This window comes from Mesoplodon densirostris, chromosome 4 (genome assembly GCF_025265405.1).
Source record: "Mesoplodon densirostris isolate mMesDen1 chromosome 4, mMesDen1 primary haplotype, whole genome shotgun sequence".
NCBI lineage: Eukaryota > Metazoa > Chordata > Mammalia > Artiodactyla > Ziphiidae > Mesoplodon > Mesoplodon densirostris.
The window spans coordinates 152,912,746-152,936,624 of NC_082664.1; the positions used below are offsets into that span (position 1 = coordinate 152,912,746).

A 23,879-nucleotide genomic window follows, 5' to 3' on the forward strand; every position below is an offset into this window, starting at 1 on the left:
GCTCTTACTCCTTAGTTTCCCTCACAAATTCCTATATTTTCCCACAATTGTTCCCTTTCTCCATTTGCAGTTGTAGTTACTAGAGGAATTTATTTATGGGTAACAATAGAGGAGAGGAAAGATTGAGAGCATGAGATGAGAATGGCAATGTTCTAGAATAAGGTGTATGCATTGCATGAAGTACAGGAATCAGTAGCCCATGATGGGATGGAGGGAGGGGAAAGAAGCTTCCTCCATCCTAATTAAGCACTCATAAAGTCTTTGAGGAGCACAATGTAATGAACCAGGTGAACTTGGACCATGAGTCAAGACAGTAAGAGGCCCATTTCCTCTGTCCTCAGATGATTGACATGCTGTATTTTGTGGTCATCATGCTGGTGGTGTTGATGAGTTTTGGAGTAGCCCGTCAAGCCATTTTGCATCCAGATGAGGAGCCTTCTTGGAAACTGGCCCGTAACATCTTCTACATGCCCTACTGGATGATCTACGGAGAGGTGTTTGCAGACCAGATAGACCGTAAGAATAGAATTCATAGTAAGATTCTCTTCCCTGCTTCCCAAGGCAGATGATCAGTTCCAAATTAATGGAAGAGCCTGTGTTAATTTGGGAATAAAGTATTTTTTATTCTGCCATAAGCATCAAATTATTTTATGAAGAAATCAGTGCAGATTATGAAATACAGAGTTTTGAGACATCGGTCCTGTCTTCTACTCTGAGAATCACTAACTGGAATTCTGAGTCTTACATCCCTTGAGCCTGTCCTACACATGAATGGAGTCCCAATGCCAACATCCTAATTTTTCTTCAACCTGAATCTCCTTCTGCCCTAAGATAGAGCTGGTAGTGTTATTTCAGTCAAATGAGATAGTGACTATTGCCATGTGTCACCCTCTTCTTCAAGCTTCAGAACCCATTTTCCACATAGCTATCCATTTCCTCTTCACTCCTGGAGTGATATTTTTGTATTATCAACAGTATTCTGGATGTTAGCAGAGGAAATGAGCTAAAATCCTGCATGGATTTCTGGGGAATGCAGGCCCCAGCTCTGCCCAGGCTGAGCTGGTAGGCCACAGTGTCTCTTGTGTTGTAGGGAAGTGAAGTTCAGATGCTCTTATGCTATTTCACCCAGACAGTTATGGCATCACCAATGAATGAGCATCTTCAGACCTATTTTCATGTTAGCACCAATATTTTAATTTGCATGTTGTGCTCTGTCAAAAAGCACCATGTACAATATCATGGCTGCTACTTCCAGTAGAAGCAGAAGCTTCTTGAGAATAGAAGGTTCTGAACATCCTTGCCTTGTAGGAAATGCAGGGTTGTTCAGTATATCTCCACTAAGTGAGACTGATAACCAGTTGCACAATGCCTTCTACCTACTGGCTTTCATCACGTGATTCAGAACACATCCTTATCATGAGTATCTCAGAGTCAATTAGTGAATGTGTTTGTAGCTTGGTAAACCAGAACATAAAAATCTAATTTGGTTTCAAAGGAATATTAGCTTCAGTAAACATACATAAATGCTAAAAGTCCCTGGATCCAGACATAAGTTGTAATATTTTTATTTTTTTTATTAAATTGGGTAACAAGAGAAGATGAAGAGGCAAACTTGAGGCTATTTTCAGTAACACCATGAAATGTAGGTTTTCAATTCTTGGTCTGATTATTTCATAATAATTTTGTATTTATTTGTGCTTATGATGTGTTTGTGTTGGGATACAGGGAATGCTTGACTGGTCAACCTACATGTTAAAATGATCATCTGTCAGTAGCCTCATGTCTTTTTCACAGTTTTTTTCACTAGTGAGTTTTGCTATTGCTTATGACGTGGTAAAATAAATATTCATGAAATATATATACATATATTTCCTAGAATTAATAATGTGTAAAATTCTCCTAAGTAGATCACTGTTTCCAAGTATGAATCTGTAATTTCCAAGCTTGAACACTTTACATTTCTTGACAGTAAAACAGTTCTTGTGTTGTTCATCATTTGTTTGACTTTTCTCTCAACTGTCTTATTTTTTTTCTTCCTTCCTGTCAAAACTAAAAAAAATAAAATACTGCTTTCCAATCACTCTATAGTCTACGCCATGGAAATTAATCGTAAGTTTATGCATAATTGATGAGTCTAGTTCATGAAATGTGTGTATTAATTAGTTTCTTCCTCAGCTAATTACCGATAGTCTTATACCAGTTTCAAATATTTCTCTTGTTTTCTGGTGTCAGTACTTTTTTAAACGATAAGGAAGCGAAAAGTAAATAGACTATAAATTCATGAATATTACTTCACTAATTACTGTTGAGATCATCCTATCTTCTTCTTCAGAAAATAAGTCCCATATGATCAAAGTGGCATTTCAAATGAGCAGAGAGAGAAAAGATTCCTTTTCAAACATCACTCAGAACAGTCAATTAATGGATTGGAGGCTAGAGGGGATCCTTACCTTCTACCTCATAATAAAATTATTTTCAAAGTTAATATACAAATGACCAAGAAGACAACATAAGTTAATGTTAAATAATTAGAAGATCCAATCACTTTCTAATAGATAACAGTAAAGAGACCATAGATGCATAGATAGATGCATCTGCTTAGAAATGAAGAAGTTGCTGTATATGACAAACACAACACAGAAATGAGAAAATGTTTACAAATATAACAAGTTAAGAATGACTATCATTCATTGTGAGTGCAGAAATGAGTTCCTTATCTCCTTTGTATGAATTGCTATTTTTCACATGGAAAATGATTGCTTATGAAATCAGAAAAAAAAAACATAGTAAAAAAGAAATAGGTCCTTTAATAGCATAGGTCAGTTTATTTATTCTTTTCATTCTGTGTAAAAGTCAAGCACAAAAAGACAGACTCTCGTTTCAGCTCCTTGTGGTGACAACCAGTACGATGAGGAGGGCAAGCGGCTCCCTCCCTGCATCCCGGGCGCCTGGCTCACACCCGCCATCATGGCTTGCTACCTGCTGGTGGCCAACATCCTGCTTGTGAACTTGCTCATCGCCGTTTTCAAGTGCGTGTCACCGCTGATGACCGTATATTTGTTATTTATTATTTTACAGATTTTCAGTGTAATCTCAGAAATCTCCCAGGCTGCCCAGGATTTACATGGAATTCCACTAGGGCTTTCAAATGCGTAGAATTTTTCACAACGTTTTTTGTTCAACCATAATCAGCCTTCATGTATTCCTAAATCAAGAGTTGACACTTAAATACATTTAAATTCAATCTTGGTTAGTATTTTAACACTTTTGGCATGTATTTTAATCTAATGAAAATATTTTCTTAGATGAAAGTCTCCTGAGACAGAGAAGATTTATCAAACTGAGCCGTGAATTCATTATCAGAGGCACAGAAAGCAAACTTAATTTCATAGGCTGTGACAATTACTGTACTATTATATGAAATATTTTTTTTATCACTTACCAAATAGAAGATAAAATGGCCTAAGAAAGAAAAGGCTTAAAATCCACAATCAAACTTCTTGTAAAACTTGGCCTTTGGCATGATATGTTGAGGATGTGACCATGCTTAATAAATGTTGAACATTTTTATTTTAGTTTCTAAGATGAAAAATATGAGGGAAAACTCCTTCACAGAAATATAGACTCTCAGAGCTGACCAGGGCATTGGAGAGAATCTGGTTACACTCCTGACTTGACAGATGAGAAAATGAAGGTTGACAGAGGTTAACTGACTTTTCTAAGGTCCCCGTGTAGACAACACGCTTGATCAGGATTCCAGCAATTCTAGGCTTACTGCCTCCCACTGGAAACTCAAAGAAGACAAAGACTGTACCTACCCAACATCCAAAATAACCCACCTTCGATCAAAATGTTCAGTAATTAATCAACTCAGTTCCAAAAAATGTAGTCAGCTAGTTGACTGAATTTAAAGTTTAAATACCTCAAAATGCTTAGTGGGATGGCTCATATCTTTAAATATATGAAATAAAATTTCCTGAGCAGTCAGTCGACTGTGGTGTGGTTTTGCAAGAAAGCAGTGGGTAGCAATTTCAATACACTTAATTCTTAATTATTTATATGAGTAAAATGTCCTTGAATGTTGGTAAGCCACACTGATAGATAAACCAAAAGACAGGTCATTCAGAGTCAGTACTAACTCGTGGAATGACCCCAAAAGGCCATTTCATTGCATATTTTCAATTCAATGTGAGTAATTCTGATTGCCCTAGGAAATCACAATTAAAAGTAATACAGGGCTTCCCTGGTGGCGCAGTGGTTGAGAGTCCGCCTGCCGATGCAGGGGACACGGGTTCGTGCCCCTGTCCGGGAGGATCCCACATGCCGCGGAGCGGCTGGGCCCGTGAGCCATGGCCGCTGAGCCTGCGCGTCCGGAGCCTGTGCCCCGCAACGGGAGAGGCCACAACAGTGAGAGGCCCGCGTACCGCAAAAAAAAAAAAAAAAAAAAAAAAAAAAGTAATACAACTAACTAAACATGTATTCTTTTTAAAGCAATACCTTCTTTGAAGTAAAGTCAATATCCAACCAAGTGTGGAAATTCCAGCGTTATCAGCTGATTATGACATTTCATGACCGGCCAGTCTTGCCTCCACCAATGATCATTTTAAGCCACGTCTATATAATCATTATGCGTCTCAGCCGCCACTGCAGGAAGAAAAGAGAAGGGGACCAAGACGAACAGGATCGTGGATTGAGTATGTGCAGGACTCTTTCATTTCTATCTTGGGCCAATCTAGAAAGACTATCCTAATTGGATACCTACATGGAAATCTCCTTAAACTACTTAAATGTGTGAAAACACAGCACTCTATCCAAATGCTATTCTTTGCAGAATGCTTCTCATTTTATGCTGATTTTATTCTAGTTTTGTTCATTTATTAGTAATTAATATCACGGAAAGTCCACTCATGAAGAGATGAGAAATTGAGACAGTTCTTGAAAATAACTTTTCTCTATAAAGCCAATGTTCCTTTCAAAATGTTTTTATACATATAAATTTATTTATTTTTGGCTGTGTTGGGTTCTTGTTGCTGCGCGAGGGCTTTCTCTAGTTGTGGCGGGTGGTGGTACTCTTCTTTGTGCCGCGTGGGCCTCTCATTGTGGTGCGTGGGCTTCTCATTGCGGTGGCTTCTCTTGTTGTGGAGCACGGGCTCTAGAGCACAGGCTCAGTAGTTGTGGCGCACGAGCTTAGTTGCTCCGCGGCATGTGGGATCTTCCCGGACTAGGGCTCGAACCCGTGTCCCCTGAGTTGGCAGCCGGATTATTAACCACTGCAGCACCAGCGACGTCCTCAAAATGTTTTAGTGTGTTGCATCTAAATAGAACGGGAAAATACTCCCGTCCACTTGACTCTATCCATAAAATACATGCAAAACGTTTTCCGGAAAATCATACTTGGTTTCGCTTTCCGAATAGCTGTAATTTGGACTTTTGTGTTAAAAAGTGAGCCGTTTTGCTCCAGAGGAAATATCAATATGATCGCCGCATATTACAAGGAGTCTTTGTGTGATGACCAGTGGCGGGAGCTGGGAGCGGCCTGCAAGGGATGGGGAAGGGAGCTTGGTTAAAGGCGGGCTGTGAAATTCGGAAGGGTGCATCTACCTGGCTGGTTTCTCACGTGGCAACCACTTCTGCCTTTGCACAGAGCTGTTTCTCAGCGACGAGGAGCTGAAGAGGCTGCACGAGTTTGAAGAGCAGTGTGTCCGGGAGCATTTCCAGGAGAAGGAGGACGAGCAGCAGTCGTCCAGCGAGGAGCGCATTCGCGTCACCTGTGAGAGGTGCGCCTGGGGCGTGGCCACCGCGGGGCGCGGGGCCAAAGGGTGCGGCTCCTCCGTCCCGTCTAAGGGGAATGCCAAGTCCATTTACACATTCTCTCCCAGTTCTCCTGTTGACTCAACTTTGGCTTTTAAACGTGTTCCCCACCCCCCAAAGTAGTGTGAAAGTTCCAAACGATGGTTATATATTGTGTATAGAAATGAATGATGACATTTATCACAAATATTCCAGGCCAAAACCAAACCAAAACAAACAAAACCCTGATGGTTCTTGCCCACCCCCAAAGTGGGCACTTTTACAATACAATACATGGAGAGAACCGTCAGGTGCAGGGCTGTGTAACTGCTGGGGACGTTTCTCCACGCCCTTGACATATGTTGTTGCCTTAGCCAAGTGTGGTCGGCCCCGGCTTGACCTCCTGAGCCTGACTTGTGCTCTCCTTGCACCTTCCCAACACCTTTCCAACCTCACGGAGCAGAGGTATAGGAAGGGCAGAGGCGTCTGTCTTGGGTACCCAGCAAGATCAGCATCATCAAGATGTCAGTGCTTACTACGTGGGGAATGGCCTGCTTGCCTGTATGGGGCAGTGAGTAAATGAGCAGAGGAGGGCAGGTCAAGGAGGAACAGAAAGGGTGATGTGTTCCATACTTTACAGTATTGCTTTTCCTGCCGCTGCAAACTGCAGAGCAACCAGCAAAGGTAGACGGGAACGATCAACCCTCACTAGAGACATTTTTTGAATCATAATTTTTGAGAGCATTGATCACTTCATAAAAGCAACTGAAGCTTGTTAAAGGGCATGAGAATTGACAAAACATTGTTCCAAAGAGTTTAATCAACAATGCATGTAGAAGAATGAGCGTGGCGAGGGAGACATGCCTAAGGGGATTCCAGAGCATCATTCTATCCTGGAGTCTTCAGCATTAAAGTTTTCTGATACCGTGTATATCGTCTGATATATGTGTGTATATCGAAAAACATAAAAACATGGTAGGACTTCAAGAGAATATTTCAGCACATACTTCCCAATCAGGGGCCCCAGTAATTATAGCAGAATTCACAATACACCGTGAAATCTTCGTGGTGGGTGTTCAGGCCAGTGCCTCCACCTCAGCCCACAGGAGGGATGATGCCCCCGGCAGCTGCAGAGCTCTACCCCTCCCACCCTCCTAGACCTAGTCAACTTGCAATCCTACCAGCCAAGCTCAAAGGTTATCTGCCAACCTTCGGCCTTAATAAAGTATATTTTCAATAAAACTTTGGAACACTTCTTTGCTATTTTACTGGTAATTACTAACCTTTCAAGATATAATCATGATTTCATTATGAGAAAGATAAGGTGCCCCCATCTTGATAACCTAACTTCCACTTTCTAGGTAGACATTAACTTGAATGGAATCACAGGCATAATTTACCATGGATGGAAATGGTGTTCTCTTTCAACCTGCCTCCTCCCCACCTCCCTTCCCAGAGCAGTGTTTGGACTTTTACCCTTTTTGGACCAAGCCTCCAGGAATGTGGTTATCAGGTCGCTACCAAATTGCATTTTCCCCTTGGGGCTCCGAGCACACGTAAGAGGAATGAAAGTGCACGGGGCAGTAAAAACAGGCTACTTCCCGTTTGCCTTGGCTGAGCTCCCTGGGGGTGACGGGAGCACATTCCTGCCCCTCCGGTTCCCTTTGTTGACTCTTTCTTGGCTGAATCTTAGGTGAACGCCAGAGACAGAAAGAGGAGGTCCGGAAAAGGGAGCTTTCCTTCACCCTTAACCAGGACCTCTGGGGAACAAGAGATGGTGGAAGAATGGGAAAAATTAGTTATTTCTACCTAACTGTTGGCACCAGTGATGCCTTTTTTTCCCCTTTTCTTTTATTGTAGTATAGTTGATTTACAGTGTTGTGTTAGTTTCAGGTGTACAGCAAAGTGATTCAGTTATACATATACATATATCCACTCTTTTTCGGATTCTTTTCCCATATAGGTTATCACAGAATATTGAGTAGAGTATAAAGTAGTCCTATAAAGTAGGTCCTTGTCGGTTATCTGTTTTATATACAGTAATGTGTATATGTTAATCCCAAATTCCTAATTTATCTACTTTTTCGGTAGTTGCTTTTTTTTTTAATTGAAGTATAGTTGATCTACAATGTTTCGGGTGTACAGCAAATTGGTTCTGTTATAGTGGTCCCATTATATATATATATATATATATATATATATATATATATATATATTCTTTTTCAGATTCTTTTTCCTCATAGGTTATTACAAGATGTTGAATATAGTTCCCTGTGCTATACAGTAGGTGCTTGTCATTTATCTATTCTGTACATAATAATGTGTATCTGTTAATCCCAAATACTTAATTTATCCCTCCCATCAGTGATTACTTTTAAAATCAAATTTTTGAGTACTCAGATGTTTCTGCCACTTCTTTAATCTTCCTGATAGATTTGGTTGCTTTCATTTTCTGCGTCACCATTTGCCATTTGATGATTTTCCTGTTCTTCTCTCAGTGGGACCAGCCCCAGCACCATGCGGACGGCAGGGTCTGGTTAGGGGTTAGCATCTGTGATCAACACCGTTGGTGTCTGTCCTTTCCTGACCTCCCTGTGGTCCGGGCACCTTGCAAAACCTGGGCCAGTGATTTGCAAATGTGTTCACACCGGAAGTTTACACACTGTCGTGCTCCTCCATGCAGGGTGCTTTGAGGGCTTAGGTTCAGGAACCAAATTCATGGCTTTCCCCTATTGCTTGGAAAGGTATATATAAAATTCTACCAAATTAACCATTTATTTTTATTATAGAATTTCAACATTTTGTAAATTCCAACATTCAGTCCCTCAAGAAGAGATGTACCATGTGACTCAGCTTTTAGCTAACACAGCGCTGGTTGCAGCCGGCATTTAACCCAAAGCCCCAGCCACCTGCCCACTCAGCTGTCTCAGGGCACCGCCCTCAGGCTTTTCCTCCCAAAACGTCCCCGCTGTGCTCCATGAATAGCACCACTGCCATCTCATTCAGCAAGACAGTCACTGGCAAAGCATTTGGAGTCCTCTCTCTTTTGCACTAACAGTCCCCAAGTCGGATAACTTCCCCTCACGTATAAATCATGGTCTACCCACGTCTTTCCTTCTCTACCCCCAGCACCTGAGTACAAGCCAGCATCATTTTTCACTTGGGTTCCTGCAGCTGTCCCCTCAGAAATCAGTCCTCGGAATTCAGTCCTGCTCTTTCAGTCCATTTTACACCAGAGAGACTCTAACCAGCCCCCGCAGCCCCCGTCGCCAGCTCGCCTGAAAAGCCCCCTCAGTGGCTCCCACTGCTCCTGGGCCCATGAGGCCCTGCCATCTGTCTAGCCACAACTACTGAGCCCGCATTGCCACAACTACTGAAGCCCGCACGCCTAGAGCCCGTGCTCCCCGACAAGAGAAGCCACCGCAATGAGAAGCCCTGTGCACCGCAACAAACAGTAGCCCCCACTCACCGCAACTAAGACCCAACACAGCCAAAAATAAATAGATGGCATTATTTCATTCTTTTTATGGCTGAGTAATATTCCATTGTATATATGTACCACATCTTCTTTATCCATTCATCTGTCGATGGACAGTTAGGCTGCTTCCATGTCTTGGCTATTGTGAATAGTGCTGCTATGAACACGGGGGTATGTGTATATTTTTGAATTATATTTTTCTCCAGATATATGCTTAGGAGTGGGATGCTGGGTCACATGGTAGTTCTATTTTTAATTTTTTGAGGAACCTCCATACTGTTCTCCATAGTGGCTGCACCAGCTTACATTCCCACCAACAGTGTAGGAGGGCTCCCTTTTCTCCACACCCTCTCCAGCATTTATTTGGCAGTTTCTTATAAAGTTAAACACACACTCATCATATGAACCACTCCTAGGTATTTATCCCAGAGAAATGAAAACTTATTGGTTCAACCACTCTGGGAATCAGTATGGAGTTTCCTCAAAAAATTAAAGATAGAGCTACCCTACAATCTAGCAATCCCACTTCTGGGTATTTATCCAAAGGAAATGAAAACAGGTTACCAAAGAGACATGCACCCCATGTTTATTGCAGCATTATTCACAAGAGCCAAGATATAGAAACAACCTAAGTGTTCGTCCATATCATGTAATACTACTCAGCAATGAAAAGGAACAAACGACACATGCAACAACTTGCATGACTGTCAAAGACATTATGCAGAAAGAAGCCAGTCTCCAAAAGTTACCTACTGTATGATTCTCTTTATTTGACATTCTCAGAAATATAAAACTATAGGGATGAAGAACTGATCAGTGGTTGCTAGGATTAAGGGTAGGGGAGGGTGTGACAACAAAGATTTAGCACAAGGGAGTTTTGGGGGGTGGTAGAATTACTCTGGATACTGATCATGACATTGGTTATAGAAATTTACATGTGTTAATATCCATAGAACTGTACACCAAAAGAAAAAATAGTCAATTTACTGTATGACAGTTTTTAAAAGAAAACATGATGTTAGAAATATGACATATTAGAAATATATCGTTTAGAGGAAATCAACTTTATTTAATGGGAAAGCCAAACAAATCACTTTGGACCTAGAACAGTTTTTTGTTCTGTGTTGAAAAATTATTTCATTCTGTGCCTAAAGGAAAGCAGAATTAAGATGTCACAAGTTAGGGACTTCCCTGGTGGCACAGTGGTTAAGTATCCACATGCCAATGCAGGGGACAGGGGTTTGAGCCCTGGTCTGGGAAGATCCCACATGCCGTGCAGCAACTAAGCCCATGCGCCACAACTACTGAGCCTGTGCTCTAGAGCCCGCGAGCCACAACTACTGAAGCCCGTGAGCCACAACTACTGAAGCCTACGCACCTAGAGCCCACGCTCCGCAACAAGAGGAGCCACTGCAATGAGAAGCCCGCACACCATAACAAAGAGTAGCCCGCACCCACCGCAACTACAGAAAGCCCATGAGCAGCAGCAACGACCCAATGCAGCCAAAAATAAAAAATAAATTTATATATTAAAAAAGATGTCACAAGTTAGGAAAGCTTGTATCTCACTATGAGCTCTGTCGTAAATGATAAATTTCTCTTATATGTTTTCCTGCCATTCACTGTGTCACTAGATATGGGGCTCTTGTCAGATTGTTTCCTACAGAGCCTCTCTTTCCCCATCTGAAAAGGAAATCTCTCCTTGGATTTCCATCTACGGATGTCATGTCAAGGTTTGTGAAACATGTCTAAGTCATTGTGGGAAGTCACAGAACAAGGCTGACATGGGAGATAGTTCCTCATGCACCCTTTTTGTTAAGCATTCCAGATCGAAGTGAACTTCACCTCAGTTTTTTTTTCTTTCTTCTTTCACACATACTCTAGAAACTCAATACGACTTCCCTTGATTTGGCATAGCCGTCTAAAATGTGCTGTCTCCACCTGGTTGCCGTTTATGATGAGCTTGAAATAGCATCTGACAATTTTTCTTAACCTAAACCACATCGTGAAGCTTTGTTTCTTCCACAGCTTCAAACTAAGGGGGTGGCAGTAGGGATGGGACATTTACGGGACAACTAAAGAGGGGTCCTATACGGAGCTTGAAAACCTATTCAACGCAGTGGGGAGGGAGGTTAGGGAGGTGTAAAGGAGACAGAATCAGATAAGTTTGAGGTTTCCTTTTTCTGTGTGTGTGGCCGGCACTGCTGTTATCTGGATTAGGTCACACAGGGAAAAAAATAGGCAGAGAATTATAAAGGATTTGAGAGGAAAGATACGTATCTATATTTTACCAGCTTATTTATTTTTAAAAGTTTGCACAGCTGCTTTAATCTCTAAATGTTGTGTTTGTTAAAGGATTTCAAGTTTGTTCCAGAGGCAATGTGGTTTTTAACACAAAAGGAATGAATCCTTGGGGCAGTAGATTTGAAGTGAGCAAGGAGACATGACATTTAACAGAGAAAACCAAGTTGGACTTGAAGTCATGGAAAATTAAGAGTGCAAAGTTCTTCTGATGGTCCCTGAAATACAGGAGGACAGGGAACACTTAGAACCTGTTGTCGGGTTCCCTATGGTAGGGAAGCTTTTCTTTTTTTTAATTTATTAAAGTATAGTTAATTTACAAACTAACACAATGTTGTGTTGGTTTCAGGTTTCAGGTGTATAGCAAAGCGATTCAGTTATACATACACATATATATGTTTTCCCTTATAGCTATTACAAAATATTGAGTAGTGTTCCCTGTGCTATACAGTAGGTCCATGTTGATTATCTATTTTAAATACAGTCATGCGTACCTGTTAATCCCAGTAGGGAAGCTTTTAAAGAAGGAAGTCACGTCTCCTCATACATGGTGAATTTGGCGAAGTTGGTCCTCCTGGTGGCAAACTTCCAGGAAGCCAGACCCTTCCTGATCAGATGATGTGGCTTCCTAAGGGACATAAAAATAGTCCTCTCCCCATGAAAAGGGTTAAGAATGGAAACCAAGGACCCTCCCACACAACGGAGAGCAGCTGTCAATGTGGCCAACAGAAGTCGAACATGTGCAAAAGCAGTTCTGGGAGAATGTAGGACAAGGTAGCTGCGGAAGAAGCAGAGTGGGGAGAGCACAGGAGATGCAGTCGGGCGGAGGGCGGAAACGGTGCAAGAAGAGAAGCAGGTAATCAGGAAGTAGAGGAGAGAAAAGCAAGCGAAGGTGAGGGAATTTAGAAGGATATGCAGAGAGGGTAGCAAAGCCATATTAGACACAGACTCGAAGCAAACTGGGTGACCCTAAAGTCTGCCTATACATTTCCACAGAAAGATAAAAGGTGGGCAAGAATCAACAGATAACAAAAGTACAAAGTGTTTGCCTTCACCCATGGATGAACTTGTGAACAGACCACCGTACTGCCAGGTGCAGAGGGTCCAGCGGCTCTCAGTGGGAGCCAGGATCCCCTCTGCCTGGCTACACCAGGACAAATTCAACTTTTAGAAGGTAGTCCCAGGTCCTGGGCATAACTTGCTGCCTTTTAGAGTTAAATTTCATAAGCCGATGGAAAGAATTCATACTGCATGTATTCCAGCAGGTTTTAGTTCGGGCAACATTATGGTTTCATAGGCTATTGCCTGATCTTCTAGGAGTTAAAAAAATCTAACAGCAGATATTTATAATCTGCCATGATCTTTCTTTCTTACAACCCCATAAGGGAATACCAATTATTAAATATAGCAAACAATTTAAAGTTACTGGTATCTTCAGATGATTTAATGACCTCTTGTCCCTGAAGTAAACCATCTGATAATCTGAACTTAATTTTTTGTCTTTTTAAAAATTTATTTCATTGAAGTATAGTTCATTTACAATGTTGTGTTAATTTCTTCTTACAGCAAATTGATTCAGTTATATACATATATATTCTTTTCCATTATGGTTTATCCACGATATTGGATGTAGTTCCCTGTGCTATACAGTAGGACCTTGTTGTTTATCTATCCTATATATAATAGTTTGCATCTGCTAATCCCAAACTCCCAATCCATCCCTCCCCCACCCTCCCTCCCCCTTGGCAACCACAAGTCTGTTCCCTATGTCTGTTGGTCGGCTTCTCTTTCATAGATAAGTTCATTTGTGTCATAATTAGATTCCACATATAAGTGGTATCATATGGTATTTGTCTTTCTCAGTCTGATTTACTTAACTTAGTTATGATATTCTGTAGATCCATCCATGTTGCTGTAAATGGCCTTATTTCATTCTTTTCATGGCTGAGTAATATTCCATTGTATATATATATACACCACCTCTTCTTTATCCATTCCTCTCTTGATGGACATTTAGGTTGCTTCCATGTCTTGGCTATTGTGAATAGTGCTGCTGTGAACATAGGGGTCTTTCAAATTACAGTTTTCTCTGGATATATGCCCAGGAGTGGGATTGCTGGATCATATGGCAACTCTACTTTTAGTTTTTTGAGGACCCTCCATACTGTTCTCCATAGTGGCTGCACCAATTTACATTCCCACCAAGAGTGTAGGAGGGTTCCCTTTTCTCCACAACCTCTCCAACATTTACTGTTTGTAGATTTTTTTTTTTTTTTTTGCGGTACGCGGGCCTCTCACTGCTGTGGCCTCTCCCGTTGCGGAGCACAGGCTCCGGACGCACAGGCTCAGTGGCCATGGTTAACGGGCCCAGCCGCTCCGTTACATGTGGGATCTTCCCGGACCGGGGCACGCACCCATGTCCCCTGCATCGGCAGGCGGACTCTCAACCACTGCGCCACCAGGGAAGCCCATGTTTGTGGATTTTTTGATGACAGGCATTCTGACTGGCATGAGATGCTATCTCATTATAGTTTTGGTTTTGCATTTCTCTAATAATTAGCGATGAATCTGAACTTAATTATTAACAATTCATTTTCCGAATTCCCTGAACTTCAAATAAGGATGTTATTGTATTTATTTTGTCGTAATAACCATTCATTGCTGACAGCTATACTCAGAACTCAGAAACCTAACTGCTAGTGTCCCCCTTTATCATCAGAGGCAACGTGATGTACCAGATGAGAAACCAGAGCTGGTGCCCATGCTGGTGCCACGCTCTTTGCCAGCTGTGCGTCCGTAGGCAAATTACTTACCCCTCTCCGTGACTTGATTTCCTCATCTGTAAAATGGGGATGGTGATAATAGTGCCTTCTTCATAGGTCTGTTGTGAGGGTTAAACAAGCCTAGAATAGGACCTCGGTGAGTACGTATTAATGAATACATAAGGCATTTAGAGCAATGAATGGTAAATAGCACCATATGCCTTAACCATATTTCTATTATTTTCTGATGCCCCTCACTGTAATTTTCAGTAGTTATATTAGGAGAGTGTGAAGTTTAAAAATATGCCCCAACCAGCCCATGATTCCCAAAAACCTGCAAAATCATACAGCAACAATAACATTATATTTTTGGTTTTAATCCTTAGTTCATCTCAGTGTAATAAACCTATCCCTTTGTATCCGCCAGAGTTGAAAATATGTCCATGAGGTTGGAAGAAATCAACGAAAGAGAAAACTTTATGAAAACTTCCCTACAGACTGTTGACCTTCGCCTTTCCCAACTGGAAGAACTATCTAGCAGAATGGTGAATGCGCTGGAAAACCTCGCAGGAATCGACAAGTCCGACCTGATGCAGACCCGGTCCCGGGCTTCTTCTGAATGCGATGCAACGTACCTTCTAAGGCAAAGCAGCATCAACAGTGCCGATGGCTACAGCATGTACAGGTGTCTTTTCAACGGGGAGGAGTTGTTGTATGAGGATACTTCCCTCTGCATGCCACCAGGGACGGGATTCAGGAAGAAAGTTGGTTCCTTCCGTGTGAAGGAAGAGAAGGACCAAAGAACACACCTGGTCCCAGAGCGTCAGGGCAGCCTTCGTCTGCCACCCAGCACGAGCACGCCAGCATCCCCGGACGGCGATCAACTTGCATCAGACAACGTGAAGAGCACCTCAGAGCCGAAATTAGGTCCAGATGTTGGGATTTCAGCTGAAGATGATGAAAGGCAGGCAGACTCTAAGAGAGGAGAAACGAGCTCCCCAAGTTTCAGTCAAACAGATGTTATGCACGGAGAGAACAAGTCGGATTTTCAAAGCACTCAGCTAACAGTGGAAACAGCGAAGATAGAAGGCACCATTTCTTATCCCCCGGAAGAAACAAAAGTGACCCGTTATTACCCAGATGAGACGTTCAGTACTTGTAAAGCAATGAAGTCCAGAAGCTTTGTATATTCCCGGGGAAGAAAGCTGGTCGGCGGGGTTAACAAGTGGAGTGCAGTTGGGGACCAAACATGGTCCTCCACAGTTCAGCAATGGACCACAGAGTGTAGGTATCAAGTTCAAAAGATTATGCGTTCTCGGAGCACGGATATCCCTTCCTTTGGGTCTGAAACGGCAGTGCAGGCCGAGCATCAAGGGCATTTCACAGACACCGAAGATGGAAACTGTGTTTCTGAAACAGGCCCTCAGATCTCCTGTTTGTCACTAGCTGTTACTGACAGAACTGACAAGGAAAACTTACTGTCTGTGAAAACACACCAAACTTTGGGATTCCCATCTTTAAGGTCAAAAAGTTTACACGGCCATCCTAGGAACGCTAAAGCCATTCAGGGCACCTTAGACGGATCTGGACATGCCAGCAGTGTAAGTAACTTAGCAGTTGTGTCTGGAATTACAACGGAGGACCTGAAAGTGAAGCGAGAGAAAAATTCCTCAGAAACTGAATGCTAATGAGTTTTGTTTCTTTGATTTTTCAATCAGGACAACTGATGAGTCCCATCTTGGTCATCTAAACATCATCCATTTCTGAAATCATTTTCATTAGAAATGTTTGACAATTTGGACTTATTTAAAATTTAGAGTTTAATTTTAGTGCATTACAATTTAAAATGTAATGCACTAAACTTAAAGTAATGTTTTGTTAGTATATGTTAGTAAACTTAGCTTTTTTAGTTGGAGTAGGACCAATGAAAGTGATAATGCTCCAGTCACGATAAATTGCTTCATCAGTATACAGGATCCTACGATCTCTTTATTTCTGAGGGCAACCGAATAGCCAAAGAAATGCCTTTGGGTGACACCAGTAGGTTACTTAAGGGAGTAAGCAGCTATGTAATAAAGGGAAATGAAAGACAAAGCAAACATGAAAAAAAAAAAAAAGGAGGGGTGGGAGAAAAAAACAGTAAAACTATGAGGTGCAAAAAGTGAGAATTGGAAAGGGGAAGTAAACATCATATGTTCTTTAAGGGTTTCTGTTTATTTTATGTTTTAATGCTTTATGTTTTAAAATTACACGATGGAAAAAAAAGGCCACGATTATATCAAAGGTCACACTGTAATAGGGTAGGGTGACCAAGAGTTTTGTTAATGTGTAAAAATAAAGTATCCCACATGAATTTTCCTGTTGTCATCTAGTCCTTGATGGCAAACACAAATTAATTGTACTTCTGTCTACACAATGGTTTGTGTAAAGCTGGGGCTAGAACCTAAAGGATACATACGTGTTCAAGGTGGGAATTCTCAAGAACTACAAAGACGATTCATGGCTAAAAACACAAGGTGTGCTTCAACTTGTAAGTTCAAAGACACAGCATCGCCATAAACTGGCAAGGGGCAGGGGGAGGAGAGAGAGAGAGAGAGATGAATTCACTGCAGTTATGCCAAAGGTACTAATCAGAGACCTCAGGAGACTTGAGAGTTTAATAGCCAGATGAGAATCCCTGAACTGAGCTGGATTTGAGACTATTTAATCAACCCTGCTACCTGTGTTATTTGACCCAAGGATAAACCCATTCCATTTGACCTCATTCCTAAATCTCTGCTTTGGGTGCCAAGAAAACTTGCAGCCCTTTGCCACAACCTAAAAAAAGGTTTCTCAGAACAAGCTGGAGAACCTCTGACAGCTCGAGAGAGCAGGTCTGAAGAAGGCAAAGCTCTTGTTTGGAATTCTCCACCTGTCCGCTCATTACACAGGCCCCTTTTCTAGGTCACTCCCACCTTGCCTCAGGTGTGGGGGCTGAGTTTATTCCCAGAAGTCTCACTGAGTCTCCTGTAGAAGTGTTGGTTGAAAGGGATGTGGTTTTTTTTCTTAAGGTATTTATCTTACAGACCCAGAATGTGTACATTCTAATGGTGGAATTTCAGAACCTATGGCAGGGACTTTTCTTGCACACCCTGAACCATGCAGTATAGCTATTTATGTGCTCTACCAACTCTGTTCGACTCAAATATTAAGGGCCTATTATGCAGGGCACTAAGCCAGACTGCTTGTTATTATATTGCTATTATTCCAATATCATTCTAATTTTGCTAAATATGGAAAACTGAATATTAAGAACTAATATCCGATCTGATCAAATCTAGCAGTATCTAATACATTAAAATAGAAACACTGCACATGTTCAAAGCACTTAGCATAGACTGTTGGTGGGAATATAAAATGGCACAGCCACTATGGAGAACAGTATGGAGATTCCTTCCTGGGCATATACCCAGAGAAAACCATAATTTGAAAAGATACATGCACCCCAGTGTTCATAACAGCACTATTTACAATAGCCAAGACATGGATGTAACCTAAGTGTCCATCGATAGACGAATGGATAAAGAAGATGTGGTATATTTATACAATGGAATATTACTCAGCCATAAAAAATAATGAAATAATGCCATTTTCAGCAACATGGATAGAACTAGAGATTATCATACTAAGTGAAGTAAGTTAGACAGGCAAAGACAAATACCATATGATATCACTTATATGTAGAATCTAAAAAATGATACAAATGAACTTATTTACAAAACAGAAATAGACTCACAGACATTAAAAACAAACTTACGGAAGCCAAAGGGGCTGGAGGGATAAATTTGGAATTTGGGATTAAGAGATACACACTACTATATATAAAATAGATAAACAACAAGGACTTACTGTATAGCACAGGGAACTATACTTAATATCTTGTAATAACCTATAATGGAAAAGAATCTGAAAAAAATAGATGTATATATATATAACTGAATCACCTTGCTGTTCATCTGAAACATCGTAAGCCAACTATACTTCAACAAAAAAGTAAAAATTATTAAAAAATCATTTCGCATAAAACTGTCTTAGTAAATTAGAATTATATTTCTGTTCTATGTAAAACCTAATAAGAAACATAATGAGGACTTTTATTCTTATATCCCATAAACTCTGTCACACTCATAAATGAGTTATGATGTGATATTTGATATAAAGTTTAAAAACTCATTTTTAAATTTCTATCAAGGGGAATTAAGAATTGAACTATCAAAAGACCTCATTATAAGTGACTCTCTCCTTTGAGACTGTATGATTGTCTACTTTCTGTACATACAACTGCATCACCACAAGGCTTTTACAGGTTTCCATAATTTAGGTTTCAAAATTTTAAAGTTAAACTGTTAATGTTGTCATATAGTTATTCCATATCAAAAATGCATTTTACTGGATATAAATTGGAAATAAAGAGAAATGAAATTATTGTCTTACTATCTCCTACATAAAAAAGCAGACAACTTTAAAGATAATTTTTATTATAAAAGATACAGAAAATCACACAAAGCAAATATATATCTTAATTATTGTCAGATGGACATCCTTTATAACCACTACCCATTTTCATAGAATTTGCCAGCCACCCCAGAAGTTCCAAAAGTTCCTGTGTCAACCAACTTCCTCCCCACAAAAATAACCACTCTCCTTTTATAGTAACCACTTCCTTGCTGTAAAACAATGACTCCAAAACTGGGTGGCTTGAAACACCTATTTTATTATGCTCATGGATCCTGTGGGTCAGGAATTCAGACAAGGCACAGCAGGAATCTCCCTGATTTGTAGTGTTTGCTGATTTCCAACGTGTAATTATTCCTACCCTGGCCAACATCAAGCTACTCGTGTGACGTCACTGAATGTGGATTTGGGGGAAAATGCTAACAATTTGCTGCTGGGAGCCAGTACAAACTGGCACATCAGTGTCTCTGCTCCACAGTGTTTGAGCTGGGAAGACTCAGTGTCTGGAGGCTGGAATCATCCAGAAGCACCTTCCCTCACAGGTCTAGGAGTTGATCCTGGCTGTCAGCGGGGATCTAAATCTCAGCTAGAGTCCATCCACCAGAGCACCTGTGCATCGCCTTTCCGTGTGCCCTGGGCTTCCTCACAGTATGGCAGCCTCATAGGAATCAGTTCAGGGTTCTAAAAGTGAATGTCCCAGTGAGCAAGGCGGAGATATTGTTTTTTATGACCTCGCTTCCACTGCATTCTCTTGGTCACAGGTGAGTCAGTAAGGCCAGCCCAGACTCAAGAAAGCGGGTCATATTTGGGAGGCGTGTTGAAAATTTTGCAGACATGTTTTAAAATCCCCACACTTGCATTTCATTATAGCTTTATCACCTGAATGTTCCTTAGCACTATAGTTAAGCATCCCTCTTTTTTGTTTTTTAATTTGCTGATTCCCTTTCTATCCCTTTCTCCTCCTTATAGTTCATCTGTTGAAGAACGTGGGTCACTTGACTTGCAAAGTTTCCCACAGCCTAAATTTTACTGGTTGAACAGTCATATGCAGTTAGGTGTGTTCCACTCTGCCTGAAAGTTGGCAGGAGAATTCAGAGGCTTGTTCAGGCTTAGGTTCGATCCTGATGGCAAGGCTACTTGGGTGTTGTTTCTTCTTTCTTCATGAGGCACATCTATGTCTACTTGCCTCTCTTTTTGTGATGTCAGTAGCTGTTCATACTCAATATCTGGATCCCTTCATTCATAGGAGGTTGAAAATTGTAATACTCGAATCCTATTATTTCTTTTTCTTTTATTATTTAGAATACTTTATAAAGAGATGATTCCTTTCACCTACTATTTGATTACACAATGGTATAGTTCATACTGTACAGCAGGAATAATGATTAACTTTTCCCATTTATTTGCCAGTTTTCAAGATAATGAATTGGCTTTTATCATCTTCCAAAGGTGACTGATAGATTTTTAAATATATATATATATATATATATACACCATTATGATCGCACGAATTGAAACATGTGATATGTTTCAATCCATTGCAATTATTATCCTTTTACATTTTCTTTCCTCGAGTACCTTAAATATGTTACTCCATTTTCTTTTTTTTTTTTTTTTTTCTGGCCACGCTGCACGGCTTGTGGGATCTTAGCTCCCCAACTAGGGATCGAACCCAGGCCCCTGGCAGTGAGAATGCCGAGCCCTTACCACTGGACCGCCAGGGAATTCCTGTTACTCCATTTTCTTCTGACATAAAGGATTGTTTCCAAAAGGTCTGATGATAATCTAATTTTTTTTCACCTAGAAGTCATTTGTTTTTTTTGTCTAGATACCCAAAGAAATTTTCATTATTTTTTCTTTAAATTCCAATAGTTTTACAAGAGTATGTCTTAGTGTTGGTAATTCTGGATTGACGTTCTCACCTGCAGTGTGTTCTCTCAATGCATACTTTCGAAGCTTTTTTTTTTTTAATTTCAAGGAAGTTCTCTTGAATATAGTTTGCAGTATCTCTTCTGTCTCCTTATCTCCTCCCCTGCTTTTTCCACAAAGGCTCTTATTATTTCTTCAAGGGCTGGATCTCCTTCGCTTATCCTCAATATTTGCAACTTTCTCACTAATCTTTTTCAATCTCTCTTTATTGATTTTTGAAAATTTTTTCTCCTTTTTATCTTCTGCTTCTCTTAAGGCATAACAAATTGTGTTTACTCACCCTTGGGTTTCTTTTGGTTTAGTCTTCATTTCTGAAATAATTCTTTCTCTTATTTCTGATTCTCTTCTGAATTTGTTCATTTAATTCCAAATATTCCTAATTCTTTTTTTTTTTTTTTTTTTTTTTTTTTTTTTTTTTTTGCTGTATGCGGGTCTCTCACTGTTGTGGCCTCTCCCGTTGCGGAGCACAGGCTCCGGATGCGCAGGCCCAGCGGCCATGGCTCACGGGCCCAGCCGCTCCGCGGCATATGGGATCCTCCCAGACCGGGGCACGAACCCGTATCCCCTGCATCGGCAGGCGGACTCTCAACCACTGCGCCACCAGGGAGGCCCCCTAATTCTGATTTACATAATTCATTCACGTCTCCTATCATTTTCTTTGTGTCTTTTAGCTCTTTGAAATGCTGGGCGTTGGTTCTCATCTGCATTGAGAGCATGTTTTTCTGATGTTCTTTTACTGTCTACAGGAGTGCTATTCAGTTCTTCTCTTTTTCATTACAATAGTTTTCTATGGGATTTGACTTCCATACTTTCCCTTGGTTATTTGTATGTGAAATTGGTTTTCTCAAACTTTTTGAAGGAGGCAGTTGTCAGGAGAGTTTTTCTAACTTTGCAGAGAACTTTTTTTTTTTTTTGGCTGCACCATGCGGCATGCAGGATCTTAGTTCCCCAACCAGGGATCGAACCTGTGCCCCCTACATTGGGAGCTTGGAGTCTTAACCACTGGACCACCAGGGAAGTCCCAAGAGAACCTTTTTTATTTTTACAGTCTAGCATTAAATTTTTGTAAAGTCAGCTTACTTTCAGAGATTTCCTGGTCCTCCATCTTTACCTGGACCCTCTCTTTCCTTTGTCTCTCATTGGCTCAGTTTTGTTCCCATGCCAAGCAGTTTGTCCTCAGTGTGGGTCCCTTTCCTTGAAGGAAGCCGTGGTAGGTCAGTTTCAAGAGTTCCTACAGCAATATTGTTCCACCCCTCAGACCTCACCAGGAGCCCTTGCACTCTCAAACACCACTTTCTACTTCACCTGCTCTTCTCAACTTGACTGGCTGGGCCAGTAAATACCTTCTGGCTATTTGGGGATTCTTCAGATGCCTCATTGATTCCCTTTGCTGATATAACAAAGGTCTTGTAAGTACTATGGTTTGCTCCTACTTGCCTATATTTTGGAAATCGTAGGGATACCATTCCATTTAGATTTGTGGTTAATGTTGTCCATGGGCCTCTGGTTTTGCTTTATAGTTCCTTTCTCTATTTTCATGGGGAGACTGAATAATTATGCTGCTGTTGTCATCTTCCCAGAATTCCCCCTCAAGAAACAGATTTTTTAAATGACTTAATAGTCATCTTCCAGGACCATATACTCAGGCAATGGTATAGTTTTGTAGACATGATACTTAACCACTGTACACTACCTCTCCCACTGCTACCACCATCACCTTCTTTTATCTGGACTCTTCTGATAGCCCCCAACTAGTCTTTTTACTGAAAGTAGGGTCTGGCTGCTCATTGCTCTAAAGCTAATAAGGGGGCAAGTTGGTGGAAAGTTTGCTTGATTTCAGAGGCCAGCAACCAGGGGTTGGGGGAGAGGGCAGACTCCTGTTCAAAGGCCGACCCCCCCACTGCGGGGGTGAGAGCTATAAAAGCCGAAGGAGGGGACTACATGCAGAAACAGCACAGGCAGCTCTGACAGTCATCTTGAAATTGGTCATGGGGTGGTCTGATCAGCGTCATCTTGATGGCTTTCAGTACAGTTATTCTTTAGTTCCAGGGTCGGTTTGTTCCCATTTCTCTGAGGGCAGCTCTCAGAATTGTGGCAGCTTATGTCATGGCTACAGCCTGGTCATCATGTAGTTAACTTCTTCCACCTGGTGTGGGTTTCAGTAGCTATAAGACAGCTCACAGGATATGGCTCAGAATATTATCCATAGCCCTTGAGGAGGAACTAAAGGTCCTTGACTTTGCTTAATGACTAAACTATTACTATTTTGTCCTGTTTGATTGTTTTCCTCTGCTTCTGCATTTTCTCACTTCTCTGATTGAATTTATTTTTTGACTGAAGTTTTCCTGCAGACAAAAGGCGGGCTGAGGGCATGGGGGGCATAGACCATAGGGTCCTGCTCCATTTCAGTCTCACTGCTTCTACCACGCTGTACCTCTACAGCAGGGGGAGTGATTATTTTTAAATGTCAGATCACGTCATTCTCAGCTCAAAATGTTGCAGAAGCTTCTCAATTTTTCAGGCCCTATGTGATCTGGCTTCTTTTTCTCTGACCTCTTCTTCCACTAGATTAGGCTGCTCTGAACACACCAGGCAGGTTCGCACCTCAGGGCATTTGCACCGCTAACCCCTCTTCCTCCTGATCTCCACCTGGCTTGCTCCCTCACTCCCTTCCGTCTCTGCTCAAATGTCATCTTAGGGGCTTCCCTGGTGGCGCAGTGGTTGAGAGTCTGCCTGCTAATGCAGGGGACACGGGTTCGAGCCGTGGTCTGGGAGGATCCCACATGCCGCGGCGCAACTAGGCCCGTGAGCCACAACTACTGAGCCTGCGCGTCTGGAGCCTGTGCTCCGCAACAAGAGAGGCCACGATAGTGAGAGGCCCGCGCACCGCGATGAAGAGTGGCCCCCGCTTGCCACAACTAGAGAAAGCCCTCGCACAGAAACGAAGACCCAACACAGCAAAAATAAATAAATAAATAAGCCAAGCATTTGAAGCCCTTTAAAAAAAAATTTTTAAAAAGTCATCTTATCAGAAAGGCCTTCCCTGACCACACCCCATCTCCCATCGAAAAACAAAACCCTCGTCTTCTTCCCATTTGTTTTTCCTCATGGCACTTGTTATATAT

At 41.4% G+C, this 23,879-nt stretch overlaps 1 protein-coding gene across 1 annotated transcript in view; it reads left to right on the forward strand.

The window, feature by feature from the left end:
* The window catches only part of TRPM1 (transient receptor potential cation channel subfamily M member 1), a 140,755-nt gene extending 124,736 nt beyond the window's left edge, over nucleotides 1-16,019 (forward strand). The window contains exons 31-36 of the mRNA XM_060096130.1: nucleotides 342-516; nucleotides 2,089-2,109; nucleotides 2,885-3,029; nucleotides 4,492-4,694; nucleotides 5,645-5,777; nucleotides 14,759-16,019. Coding sequence (XP_059952113.1) covers nucleotides 342-516; nucleotides 2,089-2,109; nucleotides 2,885-3,029; nucleotides 4,492-4,694; nucleotides 5,645-5,777; nucleotides 14,759-16,019 — 1,938 coding nt within the window. The remainder of the gene's footprint in view (nucleotides 1-341; nucleotides 517-2,088; nucleotides 2,110-2,884; nucleotides 3,030-4,491; nucleotides 4,695-5,644; nucleotides 5,778-14,758) is intronic.
* Nucleotides 16,020-23,879: the final 7,860 nt, after the last annotated feature.